The 25,559-nt window shown below is 61.3% G+C and overlaps 1 protein-coding gene across 2 annotated transcripts; it reads left to right on the forward strand.

Moving 5' to 3' along the window:
- The first annotated feature begins 937 nt into the window (after positions 1-937).
- Positions 938-25,101, forward strand: Necab2 (N-terminal EF-hand calcium binding protein 2). 2 transcript variants are annotated; one of them, XM_027933215.2, is made up of 13 exons: positions 938-1,141; positions 3,782-3,806; positions 8,244-8,352; positions 9,200-9,225; positions 9,362-9,459; positions 16,396-16,532; positions 18,686-18,804; positions 18,949-19,028; positions 21,277-21,330; positions 21,762-21,874; positions 23,381-23,458; positions 24,438-24,529; positions 25,031-25,101. In XM_027933215.2, the coding sequence occupies exons 1-13, from the start codon at positions 938-940 to the stop codon at positions 25,057-25,059; spliced, it is 1,164 nt and encodes a 387-aa protein (XP_027789016.2). In that variant the 3' UTR covers positions 25,060-25,101. The 2 variants fall into 2 exon arrangements, with proteins under 2 accessions (XP_027789016.2, XP_071460756.1); XM_071604655.1 differs by lacking the exon at positions 21,277-21,330.
- The last annotated feature ends 458 nt before the right edge of the window (positions 25,102-25,559 follow it).

Raw genomic sequence — 25,559 nt, forward strand, 5'->3', positions numbered from 1 at the left:
AGACCCTTTCTCAAGACAGAAAAAGCCAAAAGGCTGGGGATGCTGTGCAGAAGTAGGGCACCTCTGGGTTCGAGCCCAGTACCAGGCCTTAGGAAGGCTCTCTGACAGGATGGGCCTGGCCACGGTCAGGACAAACCCTGCTCTCGGCCTGAGCAGACCTTTTTCATTCTCGCTTATCTGTTGGATCCAAGAGCTGCTCCACACTTGGATGTGAGCTGCAGGCAGCCAAGCACGGGGTCTCCCTTGTCCACTACTAGAACCCAGTGCCCAGCATCCGGCCTGGCACCTAGTGGGTTCTCCCTAACTGATCCTTAGATGGGCAGAGAGACGACGCATGGACCGAACCGGGAGGAAGGCGTTTGGGGCCGAGGCTGATGGGGCGCGATGTCGCACAGGGCAGGTCTGGGGCCGCGCCAGCAGCCAAGTGTGGGCGGCGCGGGGGTGCAGGGGAGCCCGGGCGCGTGGGCGCCGATTCCTGGAGTGGAGCCGGCAGAGGGCGCTCCGGGCTCGATGGACACCGCGCTCCGGCCCCTGCGGCGGCGCCACTGGGGGGGACCTTACGGGGGCCAGCGGGACACTTTCGGGGGGCAGACTCAGGGACGCCCCGCCCGCAGCCAGGTCCCCCTCAACCCCGTGCCACAGGGCAGTCCCTCCGCGGCGGGCCGGGGCCCGGTCGTCAGGCCCCGCGCCCCGGAGGGCAGCCCCCTGCCGCTGCGCGCGCGTGGGGGCGGCGGCCGCGGGGCACGTGGCTCGGGGTCCGGGCGGGGCGCCCCCGCCCGTCCCCCGGCGCCGGCCATCCCCGTGGTGTCCGCGGCCGCGGGGCCGGCGGGAGGCGGGGAGGCGGGGCGGCGCGGGCGGGCGGCGCCGCGAGGGTCGCGCGGGGGCGGCGCGGCCGGGCGGGGGTCGGCGGGCTTCCGGGCGGCGGCGGCGCGGCGCGATGTGCGAGCGGGCGGCGCGCCTGTGCAGGGCCGGCGCGCACAGGCTGCTCCGGGAGCCGCCGCCGCAGGGCCGGGCGCTGGGCGGGCTGCTGCGCTGGGTGGGCGCCAGGATGGGCGAGCCCCGGGCGCCGCTGGTCCCCGACGCCCCCGCCGCGGACCCCGGCCCCGCCGCGCCGCGCGGGGGCACCGCCGTCATCCTGGACGTGAGTACGCGCGGGCCGGGACCCCCGCCCGGCGGAGCCCCGCTGGGACCCGAGCCCTTCCTCCCATCGGGGCCCGGCGGCACCCGGGGCCCCTCCTCCCTGAGCAGGAGACCCCGGCCACCCGCTTCGGAGGCCGCGGCGGGACCCCTACCCCAGCTCTCTGCGTCCCGAGCGCGAGCCCCCAGCCCCTCTGCGCCCGGGGCGGTCTCCGCCTGGACCGGGTCGGCCCCACTTCTCTCTTTGCTTCCACTTCCCGGGATCCGGGCTGGACCCTTGAGCCCCTGCTCGCGGCCACCGCCCCCTATTTCGGTTCTAGCCAAACCCTCTCTATTTAAACCTGGGGACAGGAGCCCCTGGCAGCCCCACCCCCGCTTCTCTTCCCCAGATTCCTGCCCGGAGCGATACTTTTTTGAGACCCCCCACGCCCCTGGCTCTTGCCCTCTTCTTTGCTCTGGACCCTGAGTCTTCCCGTTCTGGGCTGCAGAGACCCTTGGGCCCTGCCCATCCATCCGGAAAGCCAAGTCCCCACTGTCTCCTGTCCATGGACCCAGAACCATCGCCCCCCACCCGGAGCCCAGTGCTGGGACCCCTCCGGCTCCCCACCCACTCCACTCTGAGCCCCTCTGCCCGCCGTTCCTTTCCCCACCACCCTCCCTACCAAGAGCTCCATCCTTCTCACCCCTACTAGCTCCCCACCCATCCTGACCACCCACAGAGCCCACCTCACTCTCCCATCTTGGGTGGGGGAGGCTTGGGGCAGCAGGCTCCCCCCACTAAAGCATGTGGCAGCAGGAGGAAGGGGGATCAGGGAGGGTGCGGGTCCCAGTGGGGATCCTGTGCAGCTGGGGGTGCCTCTGTGTGTGTCATGGGTTTCTGTGATGGTTGTGGGTGTTTCTGTGTGAGTGTGTGCACATATGTGTACCACGCATCGCATCCCTGCAAGTGGAGGGACCTGGGTTTCCTGTCTCCTCCTCCCCGATCCCATAGGTGGGTCTCACTGGAGGGCTGGAAGGGGGGGCGTTCTGGGGCCTTGGGCGCACACACCCACTTGTGCATGCTTGCACACACACACACACACACACACAACAGGGCACACAGCTACACTGGCTGAGCATGAGTGAGCTCAAAGTCCCAGGCAGAGGCCGCAGCACAGCCTCCCCCTGCAGAGAAGCCCTGCCCAGGGGCCAGCCTCTGCCTCCTCTGCCTGGCCATGTGGGCTCCGGGGCTTAGGTGTCCTCATCAGTGAAGCAGGGAAGGGGCTGGGGAGGTGCTCATGCCCACTCCAGAGGCAGCCTCACCGGATGTCCACTGTGCCGTGTCAGGACCTGCCTTAAGGATCTCTGCCCAGTCGGGAGCAGCCGTGTGGGTGCCCAGGCTGGGTCTTGGGGAGCCCGGCTGGTGTGGGAGCTCAGCAGGGAAGCAGGGAGGCGGGGAAGCCTCCCTGAGTGCTGCCTCCGGCCGACTCCATGCTGGGCCTGGGAGGGCTGGGACACTCCTGCCCTGTCACTTGTAGGGGTGAGGGTGGTTAAGGGCATCTCTCCTTCGCTCCAGAGTGAGGACTGAGATAGATGGCCAGAGGGGGTGGCACCTCCCGCGTAGCTCACTGGGCCCAGCCAGACCCCCTGGTACCTGGGAGAACACGGGGGGGGGGGGGATTGCCAGTGTCACTGCCCTCCTTGGGGGTGGCTGAAATCAGCCAGTTCCATTGGGTGGGGGTGCCCCACACCCTGGAATCCTTCTGACTTCATTGTGCTGGTGACTCAGCCCTTGGGGCCTGGTCAAAGTGCACGTTCCCACTCGGTGGGTCCAGGGGGGCTGACTCTCTACATGCTGACAAGCCCCAGGTGGGGCAGCTGCTGGCCCTGGAACCTCACTCTGTGGGTGGCCAGGTCACTGTGGTGGTTGACCCAGGTCTGCCCTGAGCAGCAGACCCTTGGCTCTGAGGTCCAGCCTGGGCTGAGGGGCTCTCCAAGCCCCCGGCCGTCTTCACTGCCTTGCTTCTGGACACACAGTGCCTGTCACCAGCCTGACCTTGAGGCCGGTTGTCTGGAGAGGATTGCAGAGTGCCTGGTCTCTGGGTTCAGGCTGGGCAGGGCCTGCCCCCCATGCCCACAGCTGGTCATCTGAGCTCCTGGCCTCCTGCCCTCACCCACTCCCCTGTCCAGACAATGGAGTTGTCCTGCCCTTGGCTGGTGTCATGGCCACACCTGGGGGACACCTCCTCCAGACCTCACCCAGCCTTCCTGGAGAGGCCTTAGGGTTTGGAAGGAGTGTGGGGTGAAGCCGGTGGCCCCGTGGGACCCTGCTGAGTGCCAGGCAGCGGGTGGGTGAGCCGTGGGAATGTGGCCAGGCACACCTGCAGGGATGTGTGTGGGCGTGTGAGTGCAGGGGTGTGTGAGTGCAGGGTGGGTGGCTGCCGCAGGCAGGCCGTGGGCAGGCTGGCGGCGCAGAGGGAGGGGGTGGCCCTTCCAAGGCAGGGCTGGGAGCCTCGCCTGCAGGTCCTTCCCCTGCCCCGGGGCCCTGCCCAGGTCTCCTCCCTGGGCCAGAGCTTCTCCTGGGGAAGGGAGGGATCTCAGGTCCAGCACGGAGGGCGCCTGGCCCCTACCAGCTCAGGGCCGACCCCATCTCTCTTCTCTGCAGATTTTCCGACGTGCGGACAAAAATGGTGAGTTACCTCGCGGGCTGTCCGCTGAGTGAGGAGCAGGTTCTCTGTCCTGATGCTTCACAGGGACGGGATCAGGGGTAGGAGACGTGGACAACCTTGAACCTAAAGACTCTCGAATCAGAAGGCCGGGTCCTGGTGCTGCCCTGGGCCTTGGTTTCCCGCCTGCATAGCGGGCATCCCCGTAGCCTCTGCTGCGAGGGCCCGGGCTGGGCCTGTGATGCGGAGGACCCTGGGTGTGCTTGTGCTGGCATAGACTGCCCAGGGCGGTGGACTGGCCTCAGAACTACCCTTTAAAGGAAGCCCCAGCCTTATTCCAAGTCCCTTGAAGCCTGGGCACGTCCTCATAGCCGCCCGGTGCAGTGGGGGCAGCTGCCCTCTACTGTCAGTGCTTGATGACCCAGAGAGGTTAAGTGACTTGCCCCCGGGTTGCTCAGCAGCTGAAGGAAGTCGGAGCTGCGTCATGGACCCCCAGCCCTTGCCCCGTACCTCTCAGCACTTCAGCAGGGTGAGCCCCATGTTGCTGTGGCCCAGGAACTCGTGGCTCCTCCACTCCTGACTTTTGGGGAGACCCACCAGGAGGGAGGCAGGGGCTTGAAGATGAAGCAAGGCCTGCACCTGTGCTCCTCCCGCGAGGCCCTCAGCCTGCGCCTCACTAAGAGCACCACAGTCACCGTCGGGCTCAGAGCATCCCTGTGACCTCTCCCCAGGATGCCCTGTCCCATCTGTTCCCAGGCTGGTGACACCTACCCTGCCTGCTGCCCTGGGCTCTGGGAAAAGCCAGGCAGGAGCTGGGGGCACTGTCAACTGCCCCCCGGCTGTGGGGTGGAGCGCAGGCACAGAGGTCCTGGAGAGGTCTCCCGCCTGACCCCATCCTGCACGTGAGGCCAGCTCAGGGTGAAGGCCATTGGCAGTGACTCCAGGAGGGGAGGAGGGAGAGGACGTGGGAAGATTAACTGGAGCCCAGGAAATGGCCGCCGCACTGCGGCCTGCAGAGCCTCCGCCGGGAGCTGAAGGAGGCCAGCCCGGCTCCTCCAGCAGGCTGGGAGGGCCTTGCGGGTGGGGATTTGGGTCTGTCCCCTGCCGTGGGGCTGCTCACACACTCAGGGCCGCCGCTAAAGGGTGATTGCGGGGAGGAAGCCTGCCCGTCGGGGAGGTGCTGGCCTCTGCCGGGAGCCCCGCTGTGGGTCCACACTCCTGCCCGGGAGAGTGAGAGCTTCGGACTGCCATCCCCCGGGATGTGTCCTTCCACCCTGTGGGAAGCTGTTTCTGTCCCCTGTGCACAGCTGTGGGGACCCTCGTGTCATTCCTGCAGCCGCTCCTCCTCCCGGGGTCGTATGTGTTCCCACCACTGCCGTGTGGCCATGAGGGGTTGTCACCAGGGCTAACGTGGTGTGAGATGCCAATTCCAGTGGGAGATTCCAGGCTCAGGAGGTGAGGCTGGGCCCCTCCTCTGTCCCTTGCAGGGACAGTGCATGGCCAGCCTCTGCAGCAGCTCTGCCAGGGATTCATGTCCTGGCTCAGCCGCTTCCAGCTGAGCAAGAATGTCACCAAACTCAGGGCCTCCGTTTCCCCATCTGAAAAAGGGGACTGTGACACCCACCCCGAGGGCTTGTGGGCAGAGAGGAGCTCCAGGCTTGGCTCCTAGGAAATTAATCTGCCAAACCGGCCGACGGGCACTGAGTCCCTTGGAGAAGGGCCACCTATGGGTGTGGCTGGTCAGCAGGCATTTGCTGGCACCCTGGGCTCCCTGGAAGCTGACCCCTGCCAGGGTGCTAGCGGTCCCCGGATGCCTGCAGTGTGTCAGGACTCCTTGGATGAACTGCTCCCCTTTCACGGATGACAAAGCAAGGTGTGGGCAGCAGATGGTGTTCTTGAGGTGGGTAGGGTGCAGGTGGGGTTCTGACTCAATGCTGGAGGTTAGAAACAAGGGGTGGGGGCAGCCATGGCAGTAGGTGTGCATGGCGCAGGCGCAGATGATCCAGATCACAAGCCCCTGCGGCCCTGCTCAGGTACCTAGGGAAGGACCCCAGGGTGCCTGGGGGGTGGGAGATGGGCGTGCAGTGTCCACCCGGGCTGCAGATCAGAGGGCATAGGCCTCGGAGACTACAGCAGCGAGGACCTGAGGGCTGGCTGTCATGGGGGCACCCATGACAGAGTCCGTCTTGGCCAAGGTCCCCAGGAGACACCTGGAGTGGGGACCCTGACAGACAGCCTGGGATATGAACCCAAAAGGTGGCACTTGAAGGCTGACAGAGAGGTGAGGGCCAGCCACCCTTTCCCCCCAGGGCCAGGGACACCAGGCTCTTGATGTTTGAAAGGCCACTGCCTCGGGCCAAGCTCGTGCTAATTAGTGAAGACACCTGAGAAGACCCTGCTCAGCATCTCTGGTGGAGATGGCAGTGCTGGCCTCGGGCTCGGCTAATTGGACACGAAGCCTGGGGGGAGGGTGTTTTGCCTCATTAACTGATACAGGTTCATTAGCCCCGCGGTTGTTGATGTTCAAGGTAAATGTCAGCTGAAAGCCTTTGTGGTGGGAATGGCCGGCTGCTGCCTCTTCTCCCTGGTGCAGAGAGGACCCAGGTGCTGGGACAAAGAGGAAGAGAGGGAGGGGGTGCTGCAACCCCGCTGTGCCTGGTGGCCTTCAGACCTGGCAGATCAGCCGCAGCCCGTCCAGGCCTGGCCTCAGCTTCTCCCCCCGCAGGACAGGACTGCTCACCGTCCCTCGCCAGAAGCAGTGGGGGCACTGTGCTGGCCCCTGCCGAGGGCTGGGTAGATGAGGGGTCTTGTCACAAGACCCTGGCCTGGGTTGGCCTGAGGGTCTGGGCTCAAGCTACAGCTGCAGGACCTGGGTTTGTCCCTATAAAGGGGGATGCCGGGCCTCGGGTGGAGAGCCTGGAGCAGTGGGGACATGGAAGGGGTGCTGGCGGGAGGCTGCCCCCTGCCGGGACACCTGGATGGGCCCCAGAGCGCGAGAGCTGGCTGGAGGTCTCACGGTTGCCTTTGGGGTCTTGGTGTGTAGGGGCTTGTGTCTGAAAGATACAGATGCTTCCTTCCTCTGCGACACCACGTCCCCCTCTCCCAGCCCGATGCCTTACGGCCCCCAGGGAAACGCGGGGAGCCGCCGGGAGCCTGAAGGTGCCCCGAGTGTTCTGTGGGCCTGGCAGGGCACCGGGTGCAGGCAGAAGCACGGGGCCTTTAAGCTTTAAGAATGATTTCCATTCTGAACCCAAGAGGGCCTGCCATATGCGACTGGGCAGGTCGTGCCCTGCACAAAGGCCCTCATTCCCGGGGGACAGAGGCCTCGGGTCCAGGTGGCACTCCACTCCAATCCTGGGCTTCGTCCCTCCACAGGGAGAGGGGTGTCTGATCACACGCAGGTGCCGGGACTTACGGGGATCCTCCCCTTAAGCAGCTGACTTTGATTGCCGACTCACTAGGGGCTGCGTGGCCTTCTGCCCGTGCTCTGCGGCTTTCCCATAAGGTGGGGCAGGTGTGGGGCCAGCATGCCAAGTGCTCAGCAGGTCCGCCGGGCGGAAGGAGCAGGGCTGACACGAGGGACTGGAGTCCCCCTTAGCTGCCTCCCTCAGTGGCCCAGGCTGACCTGATCCCACGAGACCTTCCTGGTGGGGCCAGCGGTGTCCCCTACAGATAAGTGCACACAGCCAGCAGAGGGGGAGAGGGGGAGGCAAGTGCAGGGCGGATGCATGTGACCCTCTTTTAGGGCCTCGCCACCCACCACCCCAGACCACAGCTCCAGCCAGACGCGGTTCGCGCAGGCTCCTGTGGTGCTGGGCTCGGCCCTGCTGGCACCTCCTTCCCTTGTGGTCTGGCGGCTTGAAAGAAGTGTTCATGGCCAGAGAGAAGAGTAGTGCTGACCATGGACAGGCGTCTCTGGCCGCCATGTGGATGGGCCCAGTGGAGGGGCTGGGTCCTTCTTCAGAGTCAGGCCCGAGGGCCGGGGTCTGCCGGTCACCGTGGAGAGACCAGGTGGAAGCAGTAGGCGTTCATCAGACCACAGGCTCAGCTGCACCCTGACCAGTGGCGTGTTGCTGGGCAGGTTGCTGGGATGGGCGGAGATGGGACAGAGGCCATCCTGGAGGCGGACACTCTGTTCTTTGAGGGCATGCAAATGGCTGTTTTGCAGCGAGACCCAGAGGGCTAGCTGTTGTAGCACTTGTTAGTTGGAGGGTCGTGGCTGGGTCTGTGGAGTTGGGCATCCCCGGGTGAGTCTGGGATTCTGTGAACTGGAGTTTGCTGATTAACTGGAACCCGCTAGACGGGCCAGGATGATGTGAAGCAGAGCTTCTCTGCTGAGCTGGGACGAGCTGGGGGGGCGGGGGGTCATCCCGGCTGGACCTATCTGGATGGGGGGGTGTGCTGGGCCTTGCCGGTCTCATCTGTAGATGCCAGCTGCTCTGCTGTCTTGCCACCTTACAGATGACGGGAAGCTGTCCTTGGAGGAATTCCAGCTCTTCTTCGCCGATGGCGTCCTCAACGAGAAGGAGCTGGAGGACCTCTTCCACACCATCGACTCCGACAACACCAAGTGAGCCCCTGCCCGGCCAGGGCGCGCCCAGCCGCGTGCAGCAGCTGTCCCTTCTTGTCCTGAAGGCAGCCTCGTTTCCCAGGCCCCTGTGAGGCAGGGCCCCAAAACGCCCAACCGTGCTCATCCAAAAGTCAGATCCATGTGGCCTTCACTGCCCGGGCTGATGTGGGGAGTGGACAGGTCGATTCTGCATTGGCTACTGTCACAGAATTGGTCTTTTCTGAGCATCTTGGCCAAGCAAGGACAGACCCTCAGCTCTGCCTATACACGTGGACAGTGAGAACGGGCAGTTGGCAGTGATGTCATTTCTGACCCCACCCTAAGCCAAAGCCTCGTGCTTTCTCCAGCCCCGGCCTGGACCATGGTGTTGAGCTGCTTGCCTCGACTTGGACCCCAATCCAGCTCCAGCTTGGCCCCACTCCTCCCCCTGCAGCTAACTGAACCCCTCTCCCGCCTGCTCACGACCCGGGCTGCACCGTGCAATGCAGCCAGGACACCTTGAGGAAGGCTGTCCCTGTCCTGCACAGCTGGGACCCAGAGGCAGCAATGCCTGGGCTGGGGCCACCATCGGAAGTCAGATGAGTTTCCCTGGCAGCCTGTGACAGGGACCCACCCCGCATCCCTGCCTCTCCCCACCCCCCGGCGGAGCCCTGCTCACTGCCCTCCATTACTTTGTGGTCTGTGGGCCTCAAGATGAGGACAGGCGGGCAGATGGCCCCCCACTGCTGCCCCCTCCCCTCTGGAGAACGGAGAGGGCATGGCGCGTGGTTCACAAATGGGGCAGCTGTGCACACGGGAGGGGCAAGGACGGGCTGCTGACTCTCTCTCTCTCTCCCCCTCTCCCCAGCCACGTGGACACCAAGGAGCTGTGTGGTAGGTGCCCAAGATGGGGTGCAGGGGGATGGGAAAGGGCCTGAAGGAGGGCGAGGCCGTGAGGGGCACGGTGGGCTTGGGAGGCCGGTGGGAGGGGCAGAATCCGGGTTACCCCGACCTTTCCCTCCCCCACCAGATTATTTTGTGGACCACATGGGAGACTACGAGGATGTCTTGGCGTCCTTGGAGACACTGAATCACTCTGTCCTGAAGGCCATGGGCTACACCAAGAAGGTCAGTTTTCCTGCTTGTGTGACGACAGGGCTGGGCTGGGCTGGGCTCCTGGAGGGAGCTCGGATAGACTGTGGAGTGAGCGGAGCAGCTTGGTGAACGGCCCTTTATGCTTGTTTAGGGCATGAGGCCCCTTCCCACCTAATCGGGATGGGCAGCAGCTGTGACACCCATCCTTGGGCAGGTGCCACACCTGACAGACTCGTGCCTTTCCTTAGCAGGCCTACGAGACTGGAAGGGAGCACTGGGTTCATGCGTCGGCACCGACCCCAGAATCGGTGGTCTTATGGGAGAGGCAGGGAGCCCCCGCCGAGCTGGGAACTGTGGGCCGTGGAGGGGCTGTGTCCTGGAGAGAGGGCCTGCCCACAGTCCTGCTGCCTCGTGTCCACCTCGGAGGGTGGGGACAGGGCAGTGGAGCCAGGCTGCAGACTGGGTGCCACGAGCCTTCCCTGGGGCCTCTGTCCTTCTCCCTGGAGCCCTGACGGTCACAGCACCCTCCACTGCCCCGGGCTTCCTTCTCCGCACCCACAGGTCAGAGCCCCAGAGCCGTCCTGAGGACCTGCGGAGGCTGGCGCGTGCTCAGGCCCCACACTCCACATCTCCTTTGGTCCTCGGGACAGCCCCCGGGGTGGTCTTCACCTTCCATTTCATAGCTCTGGAAATGGGGCGCACAAAGGGAACCCAGCGGGGTCACAGCCACAGCTTCAGGGGACGAGGAGGGGAAACTGAGTCAGAGCCTGGCAAGACAGCGCACGGCAGGAGGGGAACCAGAGGGCTGTCGGCAGGGGTAGGGGCAGCCGTTTGGGCACACGAGTCCAGGCCCACCAAGAGGGAGCTGGAGAGGGCCCCAGGAGGACACCTGCAGGTAGCCGGGGCTACAGCCCACCGGAGCTCAGGGAGGCCATGCTGGCGGAGGCTGGGGAGCTGAGAGGACAGTGTCCAGCAGACCTGGCTGAAGGGCCCGAGCCAGTCACTTCCCTTCCTGAGCCTCATTTGCTCCCTCTGTGAAATGGGAGCTTCCGTCTCACCATCCTGGAGAGGACTGTGGCAGCCGCTTAGCACAGGACCTGCACCGAGCAGTGCGACCGGCAGTTTTCATCATCGGGCCCCTGTCGTATGCCCAGCATGGTGAGCTGCTGCCCGGTCACTGCCTGGGCACACATACTCTCCTGGCCCACCGTGCCGCTGCTTGAGTCCTGCTGCTTTCGAGTGTATTTTAACACCGTCGTAGAGTGACGCCCTGTTCACGTTGGTCTTTGAGCACCTTCTGTCCTGAAGCACTGTGAGGGCCCTGGGTCAGCAGGGATTCTGGGCCAGCTACAGATGGCCCATGGAAGGCTGCCACACGCCCCTGGGTGCTGTGCAGCAGGGACCCTCCGTGGCCCCTCTCTCCTCCTCCTCTGGGAGGGGGCTGCTCCCTGGCAGGGTTGGGTGGTGCTGCTGTTGGCCCTGGTTCGGCCCCCAGGCCCGGCTGCAGGCCCCCAGCCAGGAGGGGGTCTACCATCTCCTGTGCAGTGCAGGCCAGCCTGGCCACTGCCCCAGGAACTGTGCACCAGTCGCGGGTGGGGGCTGCTCTCTGTGGCCTTGGGTGGCTCCCAGGTCCTCGAGGTCCTCAAGGTGGTGACTGCCATTTCTTCACGCAGCCCATGGCTGTGCTCTGTTCTCATGTCCCCTGGCTGTAGCTGACCGCGTGCATCAGGCACCCCCCGGTCAGCAGCCCCACTTGCAGGTCCTGCTGCGCGTGCCCATCACGCTGGTGTGTCGCGTTTCCTGGATTCCAAGACACGGCGCTGACGCCCCCCAGCTGCCTGGTTGTGCTAGATTTTCAGTCTCCGCTCTAGGATTTTTCCACTAATTATGATATTAATGCCAGCTCTTATTTTAGAATCCGCTCCAGCCTGTTGAAGAGATGCGTCCGCCCGCCTTTATTAGATGCTGTCCTAGGAGGGTAGCGAGTTCTCTCAAACGCCACTGTGGTGTTTTGTTTTTTTAACCATCAAATGATTTTGCTCGAGCTATGGATGGTGGGTTCTATTTTTAGACTCCTGTATTGAACAGTCTGTGGCTCCCTGTGATAAAGCCTCCTGGGGACTTCGTTCTGTGGCCACTCTGCCCAGTCCTCAGCCCTGGCCCAGTGTTGCTCTCTCTCCTCCAGGGGCCTCAGGAGGGGCTTCTGGGCGAGTTCTGTGCATGAGTCGGCTCCCCAAACACGGGATCGTTCTCTACTCAAAAACAGAAGTCATCTGTGCTCTCGGGCTAAGGTGTTGCCAGAGGAGGGCGTGTTTTAGTAGGTACTTTAAGGCAAGCCCTGTTTTCGTTAATTTTTTTTTAACTTTTTGTGTTCATTTTAGTATATTTTTAAACAACTGCCCTGGATGTGTTTGGTTTTATGATCAATTACACATGGTATGGTCTTTGGACTATTTTTTAAAAATCTAAAACACCGTTTGACACACAACAGATTCATTTAACGCAGAGTAAGAACGATCAAACATCTACTATTGCCGCTCAGATCTTATTTTAAATTGATACCATTTTCTACATCTTAAAATCTTACATATTGAGGGCTGGGGTTGTGGCTCAGCAGTAGAGCACTCGCCTAGCAGTGCGAGGCCCTGGGTTGATCCTCAGCACCACATAAAAATAAATAAAATAAAGGTATTGGGTTTGATTACAACTAAAAAAAATTTACATATATATTTATATAAAATTTTAATCGTATATATGACAGGCCTGATTGAACTAGTTGTTTCTAACAAACAGCCCATACTTTTATTTACGTTTCAAGATACGTTTTCTGATTTATGTGTCGTTGTTACAAGCTCCTTCCCCATTCCTGGGGTTTGCGGTTGTGACTGTTTGGTCCCCCTCTCCGCCCCGTGTGAAACGGAATGCTTAGATGGTTTTGGTAACTCAGTTTGACCTTTGAGTGCTGTGTTTGGCCACCGTGGGTTTTGATGTGCCTTCTTTCGGTCCCACTGTTCTCTGATTAGTCTGCTGTTCTCATTCATTTTTCCTTTCATTGCTGTAATGAGATCGAGTGGACCATTCTGCGATGTGCGGAGGTTCTGAAGTGAATTTGCGGACGGTGCCAAACGGAGAGCTGTCAGTTACGCTCTGCCGGGCAGAACCCACCAGCGTGCCCGTGAGTGAGTGTTGCGTCGTTCCAAGTTCTCTGCATCTTGTGGAGTGATAAAAGCAGCTCCAAGACGGGATCACTTTTAGGTGGTCCCAAAAAGTGGACTAGACAAGACACACAGGGATCTCTTTTGTTTCAGAGACTTGCAGACGCTGCCTGGTGAGGTCCTGCGCCTCCCTGACCACCGTGGTCCGACTTCTCCTCCCTGTGGGGCGTGGAGGGCTCATTCCTCCACTGAGCTGTTGTCTCGTCACCTTTGTATCCAAACGTTTTTCCTTCTTAGTCTCAGCCAGGAGGTTTGAGGCGTGCTGACTTTCGTTACATTTTTATTGTGTAATGGTGGGTATTCAGCATGAAATTTTAGGATGTAGCGCTGACCTTTTAGATCACCCTGACCCCAGCAGCCCACCACGGTGAACACTGAAGGTTTTTACCTTTTCATACCTTTTTTCCACGTGCATTTCTTTAATGTTTTTAATATCATCCCATTAGAAAAGTTTATTTTCTGCTTCTCACCTAATATTTTGACAGTTCCCCCATGTCATTGAAAATGTTGAAAGCATGATTTTAAACCCTCCTATTTGGATCGGCTTGTGTTCCCTCTACTGTTGGCTGTACTAGGCTCTTTCCAAGTTTTGGCTCTTAACCAGGTCCTGGGCGTGCGCGCGTGTTCACCGTTGCTCTCTCTAGTGGGGGTCATCGTAATGGAGGCATCGTGATCAGCTGCTGCGTCACACAGCTGTGACACCTGTGGCAGTTCCTGCCGCCCGCCATGGGGATCTAACTGTGGCACTTTCTCACTGAGGCGCTAGCTCTGCGGTGACATTGATCCAGTGCTCTGTGCAGAAGCTCTGTGCAGCTCTCGATAGTCCCTTGTGCTCTGGGGACGGTGCGCCCTGGCAGATCACCGGATCACCAACCGGAGCTGCGTTTCCCTCGGGGATGCGGCCGCCTGTCTCCTGGCAGACGTTCTGTCCTGGCTGCTGCTGTGGTCTCCTGTTCTCCCGGTTTTTTAACCCTTCCTCATTTCTCCTACGTTTTTCTTTCTTTTTTTTTTTTTTATTGTTCAAAACATTACAAAGCTCTTGACACATCATATTTCATACATTTGATTCAAGTGGGTTATGAACTCCCCTTTTTACCCTGTATACAGATTGCAGAATCACATGGGTTACACATCCACATTTTTACATACTGCCACACTAGTGTCTGTTGTATTCTGCTGCCTTTCCTATCCCCTACTATGCCCCCTCCCCTCCCCTCCCTTCCCATACGTACTTCCTCTTGATGGTCTGCTGCTTGTTGATCAGGACTGAGCAGTTAAAAATCCTCATTGTCGTTTTACTAGTGATGTTTTTAAAGCACTAGACACCCTCAAATGCATTTTTGTACTTGGCTAATACAAAATCCTTTCTGTTCCTTTTGGGAATTAAGGAATTTCTGAGATTTGGGCTGTTTTTTAATGGTCTACTGACTTGATGCAGGGTCACTGGAGTTAGACTGTCCGGTTCACTTAGGGCCCCATAACCTGAAGGCTTGAGCTGCGTGGTCGCGGGTCCTGTGGGCACCACTTCCCCGGGCCGAGCTTCAAGCCTCAGGGGAAGATGCTCATCTGGTGAAAGTCACAGATTCGCAGGTTGCTGGATATCCCCCGTCTTCCTGCATGTGAGTGACCGTCGGTGGGTGTGGAATTCGAGCTCTCCCTCTCCCCCTGCCAACTGCAGAGCTGGTCTCTTGGCTGAGGCCGCGATTGTGGCGGAGGAGGGATCTGGAAAGCTTTCTCTGCGCCCTGGAATACGGCTTCACAGGCCAGGCCATTATTGACCCGTCCCTGTCCCCGTCCTCGGCCAGTTTCCGGCTGTGCCCCTCTCCAGCAGCCTCTTCCTATGTGTTCCATTTTTTTTCTACCAAGTTAAGTCGTCTTGTTCATTTGTCCAGAGTCCAGCGGTCACTGGGCTGTGTGTGGCCTCAGCTGTTCGCTAGGAAGAATAATCCATCAATGTGGTGCGCCCAGCCGCCAGGACCCGCCACGTGGGCGTGGGACAGGATTCCTTCTCCCCCGGGTCGGTCCCCCGCAGCCCTGGCCGGGTGTTGACCCAGGACATTCCCGTCAGAGCCTTACCTGCCTCCCTCCTCGGCCTCTGTCTCTCCGCCATGTCTCCACTGTTCAGTTATTGCTAATTAATTCCCAGAGTGATGGATGGTTTAATTTGCTTTCCTTGGGAGCCCTGTTTTCCCTTGCCAGGGACTGGGCAGGATTCCAAAGTGCTGGAGCGGGTGGCCCTGGCAGGCGGGACCTCGGGGGGAGGCTGGGGAACACAGGGTTTGAGCAGTGGCCTGGTGAGCCGAGTCTTCCCATCTCCTGGGCAGCCTTTTGCAGCCAAAAGAATCTCAGTGATGAGAAGAGTCGGGGCTGGGGTCTCAGTATAGGGGGATGGAGCTTCACCTGGTCCTGGTCCTCGGCCTCCTGAGCTGCTCCCTCTCCCCACCCCCCACTGGGCTCTGCTTCCCCCACTCCTTCTGAGCATGAGCCTCGCTCTTTCTTTGGGGAGCCACTGTAACCCTCTGGCTGCATTTGAGTTTCTTCTGTCATTTCTCTTTAGCAACATGATACTCGAGAGCCCGAAGAATTCTCCTTGGAGGAGGGAAGAGGGAGCCAAATGATGACAAGTTCTTCCCTAATGCTCTGTGACGGCAACATAAACACCACTGCTGATCAGTGTCGTGCCACTGACCCCGGGCACCAGCCATATCATGATCGTTTCCTCCTCCACCACCACCACCATCATCATCATCACCATGATCATCATCACCACCACCATCACTGTCATCACCATCACCATGATCATCACCATGACCATCACCATGATCATCATCACCATGATCATCATCACCACCACCCTCACTGTCATTATCATCACCATCACCATGATCATCACCATGACCATCACCATGATCATCATCACCATCATCACCACCACCCTGTCATTATCATCACCATCATCATCACCATGATCATCACCATCACCATGATCATCATCACCACCACCACCCTCACTGTCATCACCATGACCATCACCATGACCATCACCGTGACCATCACCATGATCATCATCACCACCACCCTCACTGTCATTATCATCACCATGATCATCACCATCACCATGATCATCACCATCACCATGATCATCATCATCACCACCATCATCATCATCACCACCATCATCATCATCACCATCACCATGATCATTACCATGATCATCACCATCACCATGATCATTACCATGATCATCATCATCACCATGACCATGACCATGATCATCACCATCATCACCAACATCACCATGATCATCATCACCACCATCACCATCATTATCACCACCACCACTACCATCACTGTCATTATCATCACCATCACCACCATCAACATCACACCATCACCACAACCAACATCATCACCATCACCTTTATCATTCCAGCTGGTTATTATTTGCTGTGACAGGTACTGGGCTGAGCATTTTATGTAGATGTGGTCATTGAATCCCCATTACAACTTTGTAAGATAGAGTACAGTGGCCCTGTTAGGCTCCAGTAGGCCGCAAGCTGGTAAGTGGTAAAACCTGGGTTTGGACCTTGATGCCTGAGTTCATGCCCTGTCTTGAGTACTCTACAGCCTTCAAGATGCAGAAGCAGTAGAGTATCCCCTTCCCCCTGCAAAGCAAGGACACTGACCCCAGGTGCCTCACATCTCCACGTTCTGTCCCCACCCCTTCTCCATGTCCCTTCCCTTACCTCCACAGGTGTATGAGGGCGGGAGCAACGTGGACCAGTTTGTGACCCGCTTCCTCCTGAAGGAGACGGCCAATCAGATCCAGTCTCTGCTGAGCTCTGTGGAGAGTGCGGTGGAAGCCATCGAAGAACAGACTAGCCAGATCCGGTGCGTGGACGGGACCCTGCAGGGTCATTTGGGGTGTGCCGTGTGCACAGGCCAGCCTGCTACACTGGGCAAGCTGCTCCTCTGGGCCTCCGTGTCTCGGGCTGCAGCACGGGAGGATTATGTACCTAGCTGCTTCTCCATCACCGTGAGGAGCGGGTGAGGTGGGCTGCGCCGGATGCACGCCTGGTGTGCACATGCAGGGCCTGCTCAGGACAGTTAAGGTACCACTGGAGACCCATCAGGCTCGCTGCACCCGCCTGACACTCACTGTTGGTGCAGAGTGACCCTGTTGTCTGGCCCACTTTTTATGGTTAAGAGCATCCCTTGCCATGGATGAAGTAGCGAGATAAGCCATGCTCTTGCTGGACTCCGGCCTCCAGGCCCCGGCCTCCTCGCCCACGGAGAGACTGGGCCATCTGCGGGAGGCACTGAAGAGGGGGTAGAAGCAAACTGAGGCTCTCCCGGGAGGACTGAAAGAGAAGTGGGTGGTCTTGTCACAGTGTCACTCAGTGTTCAGTAAGGACTTGTTCCTGCCCGGGGTCCTCTCATGGTGCCAGGTGGAGACTGTGTGTCTGGTTCCTGGAGAGGGGCACTTTTCTCCTTCCCCTCAACAGTGCCAGTCCCGGGTCACCAGCCCCCCGTGTGCTGCCCCGGGTTGAGGCAAACTCTCCTGCCCAGTTCTGCCCAGGGCAGCTGATGTGCCAGTGCAGTGGGGAAACAGAATCCACAGCTGCCGGGCCGCCCCGCTCTAGAGAGCTTGGAATTTCTACAGCCTCGGGCACAGTGCAGCGGGGACACGGGCTTGCCCTGGGCTGGGAGTTTGGGGTGTGTCCCGGCTGGCACGGAGCTGCCTCAATCAGATGTGATCGCAAAGGTGCTGACTGTGCCCAGCACCTGGGAAACCTAGGGTGCAGAGCCCCGGGCACGGGCGCTGGTGGGAATGCCCGCGCGGAGGCAGAGCTCCGTGTCTGTAGCCAGTCTTGATCCGAGAGCGGGTCGCCACTCTGGAAGCTGAGCCTGGCTCTGCAGTGCTGTGTGTTGTTTTCCTGTCCTGATCAGGACCTGCCGTTTTCATCCGCTGTGGCACACGGGTCCTCCTGTGGTTCTCACAGATGGCCGCCTGCACCGGGCCTGCTTTCCCATGTCGGTGGCTACACCGGCCCGCCCCCCGCCCTGGGTCCCTGGGTCCCTGGGAGCAGCCTGTTTCCCCACCCAAGCAGCTCCTCAGGGTGTTGTGTTCCAGGCACAAGCCTCGGGTTCAAACCCCGCAGCCGGGGCCTCCCACTCAGCCCTTCACGGTCTAAGGGACACATTTAATTTGCTGCTGCTTTGTAGAGCTACCGTGATTGACACCTCAGAGCCTTTCCCACTCCCTGGGGAGCCAGGTTTGCTCCATCCACACAGGAGAGCCGTGCTGAGCGGTCAGGGTTCACAGGAGACGGATTCCAGAGTGAACCAAGGCAGCGATGCTCGGTGACGGGGTGTCGCTGCGGCAGGTGCTGGCGGGTGTGTGCACTCCATCCCTGGCCTCTGTTTCCCAGCAGCCTTGTGCATGAGGAGTTGTTTGTTTACCAGGCGTTTTTCAAAGTCCCTGCCATGCACAGTGCCTGTTGAGCCGTGTGCAGGCAGCCAGCTGGGCCCCAGGTCAGTGTGCATGGGGGAGGGGTGCAGGGGCGGGAGAGGCTAGGATCCCAGTTCCGTCCTGCCGTGTCCCCACTCTCCATGTCTTTTAGGACGCCCGTTTTGGGAGTCTTGTAGTGCCAGCCCAGATCCCCCACACCAGGAGGCACGTAACCCTGACTGGCAGTGGCGCAGGGAGGGGGACTTGGTATCCGCACAGCCTGGGCCCAGCAGGTGCCTGGGGACGCTGTGAGCTGCTGGGCAGGAGATGGGCATCTGCCCCAGCCTTGCCCAGCCGGGTTCCGGCTCTGGCTTGACCAGCTAGCCTTGGCCAAGTCACCTGCTCTGTGGGCACTGTTTCCACCTCTTTCAAAACGAAGACAAGTCGCCCACTCCAGGGGACAGGAGTCCGCAGGTGCACTCTGGGCACACTGCAGCCACAGTTGGTGCTTGATAAGTGCCTGTTGAAGCTGCTGAATGTGTCCAGGGTCCTGCGGCTGTCGTCATTGTCTGTTTCCCCACTTACGCTGCAGACAGAACCACGGCAAGCCCGACCACGGGGGCATGGGCACCTGGTATGGAAGCCCCTCTCCTCCCCATGCCCCCAACCACAAGCTCATGGCTGTGGAGCCAGGGAAGAGCCTGCCATCTGGTGAGAGAGAGCTGTGGCCCTGGGGGGGAAGGGGCCTGCCTGGGAGCCTCAGGATTCTGAGTGCCCAGGTGGGGCCTGGGGAGGGCTGGGTGCTACTACCCCAGGCCTGGCCCTGCTTACCACCACGGTCTGTGCTTCTCTCAGTCACTGGGGACCCAAAGGAGGAGGGTCTAGAAGCCCAGATCAGCCGGCTGGCAGAATTGATTGGGAGGCTGGAGAACAAGGTAAGCCCAGCCCCGCCTCTGCCTGACACCCCTTTCTCCCCAGTGGCGCCCACATGCACACACAGAGCAGCTTGGAGATCAGGGCAGGAGTCGGGGAGCCATGGGACGGGTCCCCCCAGGTGAGGCATGGGGGTGGAGAGCAGACTAAGGATGGGCCCTGGCCTTGAAGACTGGGCAGGCACCCCAGGAGCAGAGTGGCCAGTGGGGTCCCGTGCTGCCAGGGGACATCACGGCAAAGAGGGCTCTGCACTGAGGTAGCAGTGGCCTGAGCAGGTGGAGCCACACAGTGGCATCATGGTGCGTGAGATCCAGGACAGTCAGCCCCAAGGGACTGGTCACCAGTAGGAGATGGACTGAGCACAGCGTGGCACACCCACAGGTGGGGGAATGGCACAAGGACACAGCCTTTACAGGGTGGCTTGTGATCAGTGGAGTCCCCCATGTGCCTTGGGGCTCAGGTGGCTCAGGGATCATCTGTGGCGTTGAATTCTGGCTGTGCCACTCACCGGGTGCTGCTAGGATTAGGTAAGATGATGTCTTGATGGCTGACCTCAGAGCCAGGCTCCCAGTTAGCACTTAGTTAGCAGGGTCAGCAATTATTGTCACCAAAAGGCTCCAGGTACACATCCAGCTACGGGATCTCCGCTAAGGGTGTGTCAGCGCTCTAGGATGGAGGTGACATCGCTTCTACTTTTCTGTATTTTTTCACATCTTTTGCAAAGGACACTAGGACTTTGGTGGGCTTGGGGTTGGGGAGGGATTCACGGGGGCAGAGTCAAGCGGCTTCCCACCCGAGGGAGGCAGAGGCAGAGCTGGAGGGAGGAGGCTGGCATCCCGTCGTTGTCGCAGGGCTGAGGCCGAAGCGGGATCCCGCCCCCTCACAGCCAGCTGCCGGGGTGGGAGCGGCTAGGGGACCCTGGGCCCGTTGTCATAACAACTCCGCGGGCGCCTCGGGAGGGAGGCTCTTTGAAGCTTATTTTTAGCGCTCGGTCGGTCGCTCTAACCACGCGGCTGGCTGGTAACCATGGAGCACCTGGGCGTCCTGGGGAAGGGCGGGGCCTCCTCCCCTCCCCGTCTCTGGTTGGCCCAGGCCGTGAGCAGGGGCCAATCCGGGCCCGGCTCCAGGCCCCGCCCCCGCGGGCCCACCTGACCCGGCTCGGCCAGGGAGGGTGAAGGCTCTGGGGGGGGGGGGGGGCAGATTTGGAAGCCAGAGGGAGCCACTTGGGGCCCCTGCCCTCCAGGAGCCCACAAACATGGTTATAAACCCAGAAGCAGGCTTGTCCCTGCTGGGCCCTCCCTCGCCACTTGGAAAGCACTTTCTCTGAAAGCATGACCTGGAGAAGTCAGGGCTCTCCGGCTGGCTGTGTGATTTGTGGAACCGCGAACGTGCAAAGGCCCCGTGGTGGAAACACTAAGAATTGTAAAGTGGGTCACGCTGCCTGCTCCCCCGCCAGCGGTTTCCCTTAACAACAGATGCGCTTCCTACATGCATGCCCTTGCGTGTGTGCATGCATGTGTGCACACGTGGTCCTGTGACAGTGGCAGTCTGTTTTCACGGAGGAAGGATAGCCAGGAGCAGCCCTGACTGGGGTGCCCAGGCTAAAGGAGGAAGAACTGTGGCTCTCGTATCAGGTGGAGAAAGACCAAGATTCTGAGAACCTGCTTTTGTGACTTCAGTGCCCAGGGCTGAGCATCTGTGAGTGGGCCCTGTGGGCCCCAGGCAGAGGAGGTGACAGGCTCCCTCTGCAGCTCTCCTGGAGCCTGCAGGGGCAGCCCTCCTGGAGCCTGCAGGGGCAGCCCTCCTGGGGAGTCGGGGAAGTTAAGCACATGTCTCAGGAATCCCTTGGTTTAGGGCTGTTGGAGGGCTGCCCCCTGCAGACCATTAGACTCCTAGGCTCCAGAGGTTAAGACGAGGTGACTCCCAGGTCGGCAGCGGTGGCAGGGAAAAAGGCGTCCTAGACCATTGCTGCCTCTCCTGAGGCCTGCCTCCCGGTGCCCCCAGGGGACAGAAGGATTCTCTGCCACTTCCTATGGTGGGTCTCCAGCCCTGCTCCAGGGGCCCGCTGAGGTAGCTCTGTGCATGGACCACAACCAGCCCTGCCCAGCAAGGCCTGGCCCAGGAGTGCCCATCAGCTTCGGGGATGTGGGCAGTGGGGTGGGGCCCTGTGTGCCCGGGTGCTGTCATGGTCCTGGAGGCCGCCCTGGTCAAGGTGGCCTCTCAGGCCTCACGTGTGCTTCGTGGTTTCAGACACTGTGGTTTGACCTGCAGCAGCGCCTCTCGGATGAAGAAGGCTCCAATAGGGTGAGGCCCTTCCCTGAGCCCCTGCCACCCTCCCCTGCCCAAGCCAGGACCCTCAAGATCCATCACCCCTCCTGCCTGGGACCAAGATGGGCAGGAGCAGTCCCAGCAGTGGGCTGCAGGACCCTCCAGCCACCCTCCCTGGGCTGAGCTCTGAGGTCAAGACTTTGATGAAGGGGTGTGGCCGGGAGCCAGGTGGTCGGCAGACTCCTGGCTGCTTCCGGCTGTGTCTGGGGACCCATGCCCCAGGCAGCCTCCTTACACCCTGGGGGTGCTCTCTGCATTGGGACTTGGCTGCTCCAGCCAGTTTTCATACATTTGAACAAAAACTGCAGGGGTGGGAGGGGGAGGGCCGGGCTGGGCCAGGCAGAGAGGTCCTGGCCAGGAGCCCAGGGGAGGAGGCCAGGCCCATGCTCAGTGCTCTGTCCTGGCAGCACCTGCAGCTTGTCCGGCAGGAGATGGCCGTGTGCCCCGAGCAGCTGAGCGAGTTCCTGGACTCCCTGCGACAGTACTTGCGGGGCACCGCTGGACTAGGGAGCTGCTTCCAGTGAGTGAGCCTGGCGTGGCCTGGGGCGGACGGTGGCAGGGAGCCCTGCCAGGCGGTGGAGGGAGGGGACGGGGCCATCCCTGCAGATGTAGCAGATAACTTCTCACTCATCTGTAAAGGGAGCTGCTGGCCGTGTCACTAGAGGGTGTCCAAGCAGGTCAAGGAGATGAGGACCTCAATGCAGGACGATAGGGTCCTTGGACGTTGTAAAAAAGAACTCCACAGTGTCCAACAAAACAGACTTATTCAAGGAAGTAAGGCACAGACCCTGAAAGGACAGGCACCGAGACTGAGATGGGCCCCTGTTAGATCCCTGGTGCTACAGCGGGGCCGGCCATGGCACCCAGAGCCTTGTGCATGCCAGGCAAGTGCTCTTGCAGACGGTCTTCACCATAGGAGCAGTAGGATTCTGGCCATCCTCCAGGGGTGTCCCTGGCCCTCAGCCCTTGGGGCCCCTTTACCTCCACTTTGGTCCCCAGTCCCTCTGGAGGGGTGGCACTGTGGGGTGCCTCCCCTGGGTGCACAGAAGAGGCTTTCCCCACCTCTCTGTGGGACACGTGTCCTCCCTGTGGCTGGAGTGGGCCAGGCTCAGTCTTCCCACCCAGCCAGAGGCATTGTCCCCCCACACCCCAAGTGTGGGCGCCCAACATACGCCACCCACACCCTGTGATGGTGGCACTCAGTAACGCCCGGCCCCTGGAGATGACCTGCCTGTGGCTGGGAGAGGGCCCAGGGCTAGGGCTGGTCCCGGGCAGCACGCCGCTCCCTCCACGCATGGAGCTGCGTGCCCAGGGCTCCACGTGTCACTGGAGCATAATGAACTACCGACAAATTAGCAGCCTGTCGGGTGAAGCCAGCCTGGCACTGCCTGTGAGCCCCCCCCAGACGTTCACCTTTGCAGAAGTCCCCTCCCCCGGGGCTGGGCTCACTACTGCCAAGTGGGTGAAAGAAGAGAAGCAGCTGGGGAGGGCGAGGGACCAGGACAGTACCAGATGCTGTGACCTTGAGGAGCCATCCAGCCCCTCACCCTGGCCTTCCGGAGGCCCCACAGCCATGTAGGATCTGCCCCATTTGCACGGGGGCGGGGGGGGGGGGGGGGGGAAGTGATGGCCGGGGCCCGCCTGGCCTGCAGGGTGTGTAGCCCAGGGTGGGGCTGCTGGCTGGGCTCCAGGACTGTCACTGGGATGGAGCTTGTGGGAGCAGCAGAGGGTCCGGGGCGGGCTTGAGGGCGTGCCCAGGCCTGCAGCCTGCCCCTGGACTCCGCCAGCCACCACGGGCCCTGCAACATCATGGGACCGTGGTGCAAGGACCGGCTCCAGTGGGGGCCACCGGCTGTCCTTCCTGGGCCCATCAGTCAGGTTGCTCGGAGCCTGGCTCTGAGGTCAGCCTGTCCAAGCCCGCCGGAGGGCAGCTGGGGGAAGATGTAAAGGTGGCCATGGCGTGTCTGGGTAGTGGGGTCAGGGCCGGTCCCTGCCCGCCGCAGGCTCCTGCCTCTCTCCCCCACAGCATTGCCGCTGTGAGGTTGTTGGACGGCTTCACCTTCGTCATCTATGAGTTCTGGGAGACCGAGGAGGCGTGGAAGAGGTGGGTACAGCCCTGTCCCTGGGTGCTGGGGCATAAGGTGGGCTGGCTGGTTCCGTGGCGGAGGGACTTTGGAGGGGCATGGAGAGCACTGTGCCCAGGTTCTCCCAGCATGAGCGCCAGCCCGGGTCCTGGACAGGTGGCGGTTGCTCAGGCGTAGGGAGCCTCCCACACGCGGCGAGCTCCTGAGCACGCGTTCCAGGCAGACCAGCTCTGCCCAGCGCCTGGGGCTCCCCTGCAGGTGGGTGCAGAGTCCCTTGTGCCCCAGATCCCCTCCTCTGGGAAGCCCTCCAGCTCTCCTTAGTCCTCCTCCCTGTAGCCCTGTTGAGGACTGAGCTGCTCCCATTGGACAGCTCCTAGCGTCAGAGCAGTGCAGGTGCAGTCAGCTGCTCCCTCCCTGCGCCTGGCCACCCACCAAGTGCTTAGTGGCAGGTGGTGGTAGGTTGGGGGTTCCATCTGTGGCTGGCACCTGCTCAGAGCACGTTTGGGGCAACTTGCTGCCCTCCCTGGGTGACAATGGGGAAATCTAACACGGTCCTGAGGTTTCTGACTCGCCAGATGCTACCGGGTCCCTCCAGAACTCAAGACCAGCAGGAAGGACAGGTGTGGGTGGCTTTGCGCCCCTGTCCTTCCTCCCTGGCACTGAGGGACGAAAACTGAGGACCTAGGGATGCTGCAGTAGCAGAGTGACCACAGAGGAGGACGATGGGCTCCTCTGGGGCCAGGGCCTGAGTCCTGGTCAGCCTCAAGGGTGTTGTCTGTACAGGTGGATGTCAGTCCTACCTGACCCCTGGGGTGACCTTGGAGGTGGAGGGGCCTTATTTCCAGGCAGGCAGGCCCCACCAGGCCTGGGGGCATGGGCCTTGCTCGAGCTGGCACCCGGCCTCCTGCTCTGCCCAGGAGCCTCGGAGGTCCCATCCCAGACAGAGCTGAGCTCAGGGGTGGCCCACGCCGTCCTGACTACCCTGCTCCCTGGTCGCAGGCACCTGCAGAGCCCCGTGTGCAAGGCATTCCGGCACGTCAAGGTGGACACACTGCGCCAGCCCGAGGCCCTCTCCCGGATCTCAGTGCCAGGTAGAGGGATGAGGGCCAGCACTGGGGAGGGCTGCCCAGCTCCCGAGTTCCAGCAGAGCAAGCCTGAGGGCAGCCCGCCGGGTGGCGCCAGCTGAGGAGGCCCCAGTCCTGCAGTGACTCTCCGCCACCTCCCTACCGGGAGCAGAGCCCGATGCCCAGTCTCGACAGCCACGCTGGCATAGGGCTCAGGAGAGGCCCAGGCCCACACCCCACCAGCCACAGAACAGGGGGCCAGGCCAGGACTCAGAGCGGGCGGAGCTGGCCCTCTGCAGCCCTGGGCCAGTGCGAGTGAGGCACATGCCCGAGGGGCCTGGGGGAGAAGCAGCTGGGGGAGAAGCCAGCCCAGGTGGCAGTAGTGGTGTCAGCCCTGCCCCGCCCTAGGGACCCCACCTTGAGGCCCAAGGTGGGGGGGCGCTCGGCCTGCCAGCCGCCCCCTCCTCAGAACACAAGGGAAGGGGCTGCGTGCTCACCACCCCACTGACTCTCTCCTCCCGCCTCTAGCTGCTTGGTGCACCGTGGGCCGAGACTGACCGCCGCTGAAGCTGTGGAGGCAGCACCCCTCTTGTCAAGGGCCCCCCCCTTTTCTAGAAACTTTGGTACAGTCTTTTCAATATACTTCTAAACAAGAATGTATTTCCTCTGCGGTTTGGAGTGAAAGAGGACCCCTGCCCCCACCCGAGCCAGCTCTGTGCTCTGGGGTCCCCCTGAGGCTCCTGGGCTGGCATCCCCACCGAGCCCTCCTGCCCCCCAGGTGCCCTCGCCAGGCCAGCCCTGGCTCAGCAGGACTTGCCCACAGCCACTTCTCACCCCCTCCTGACATCCCCTCCCTGGTAGGAGCCGTGGCCCTGAGTGCCCATGTAACAGTGCCACCCTAGGCACCAAATAAACCCTAGCTGGGAACAGCTGTGTGTTGTGCTTCTGTGTCCCCTTTCCCCTGAGTGACAGCTGGCCGCCAGGATGGCCCCGGGTTTGCCGCAGACCTTAACCAAGACGCCTGGCCTCGAGGTCCTGTCTGCAGTGTGGAGGGGGT

Source organism: Marmota flaviventris, chromosome 18, assembly GCF_047511675.1.
Source record: "Marmota flaviventris isolate mMarFla1 chromosome 18, mMarFla1.hap1, whole genome shotgun sequence".
NCBI classification, from domain to species: Eukaryota; Metazoa; Chordata; class Mammalia; order Rodentia; family Sciuridae; genus Marmota; species Marmota flaviventris.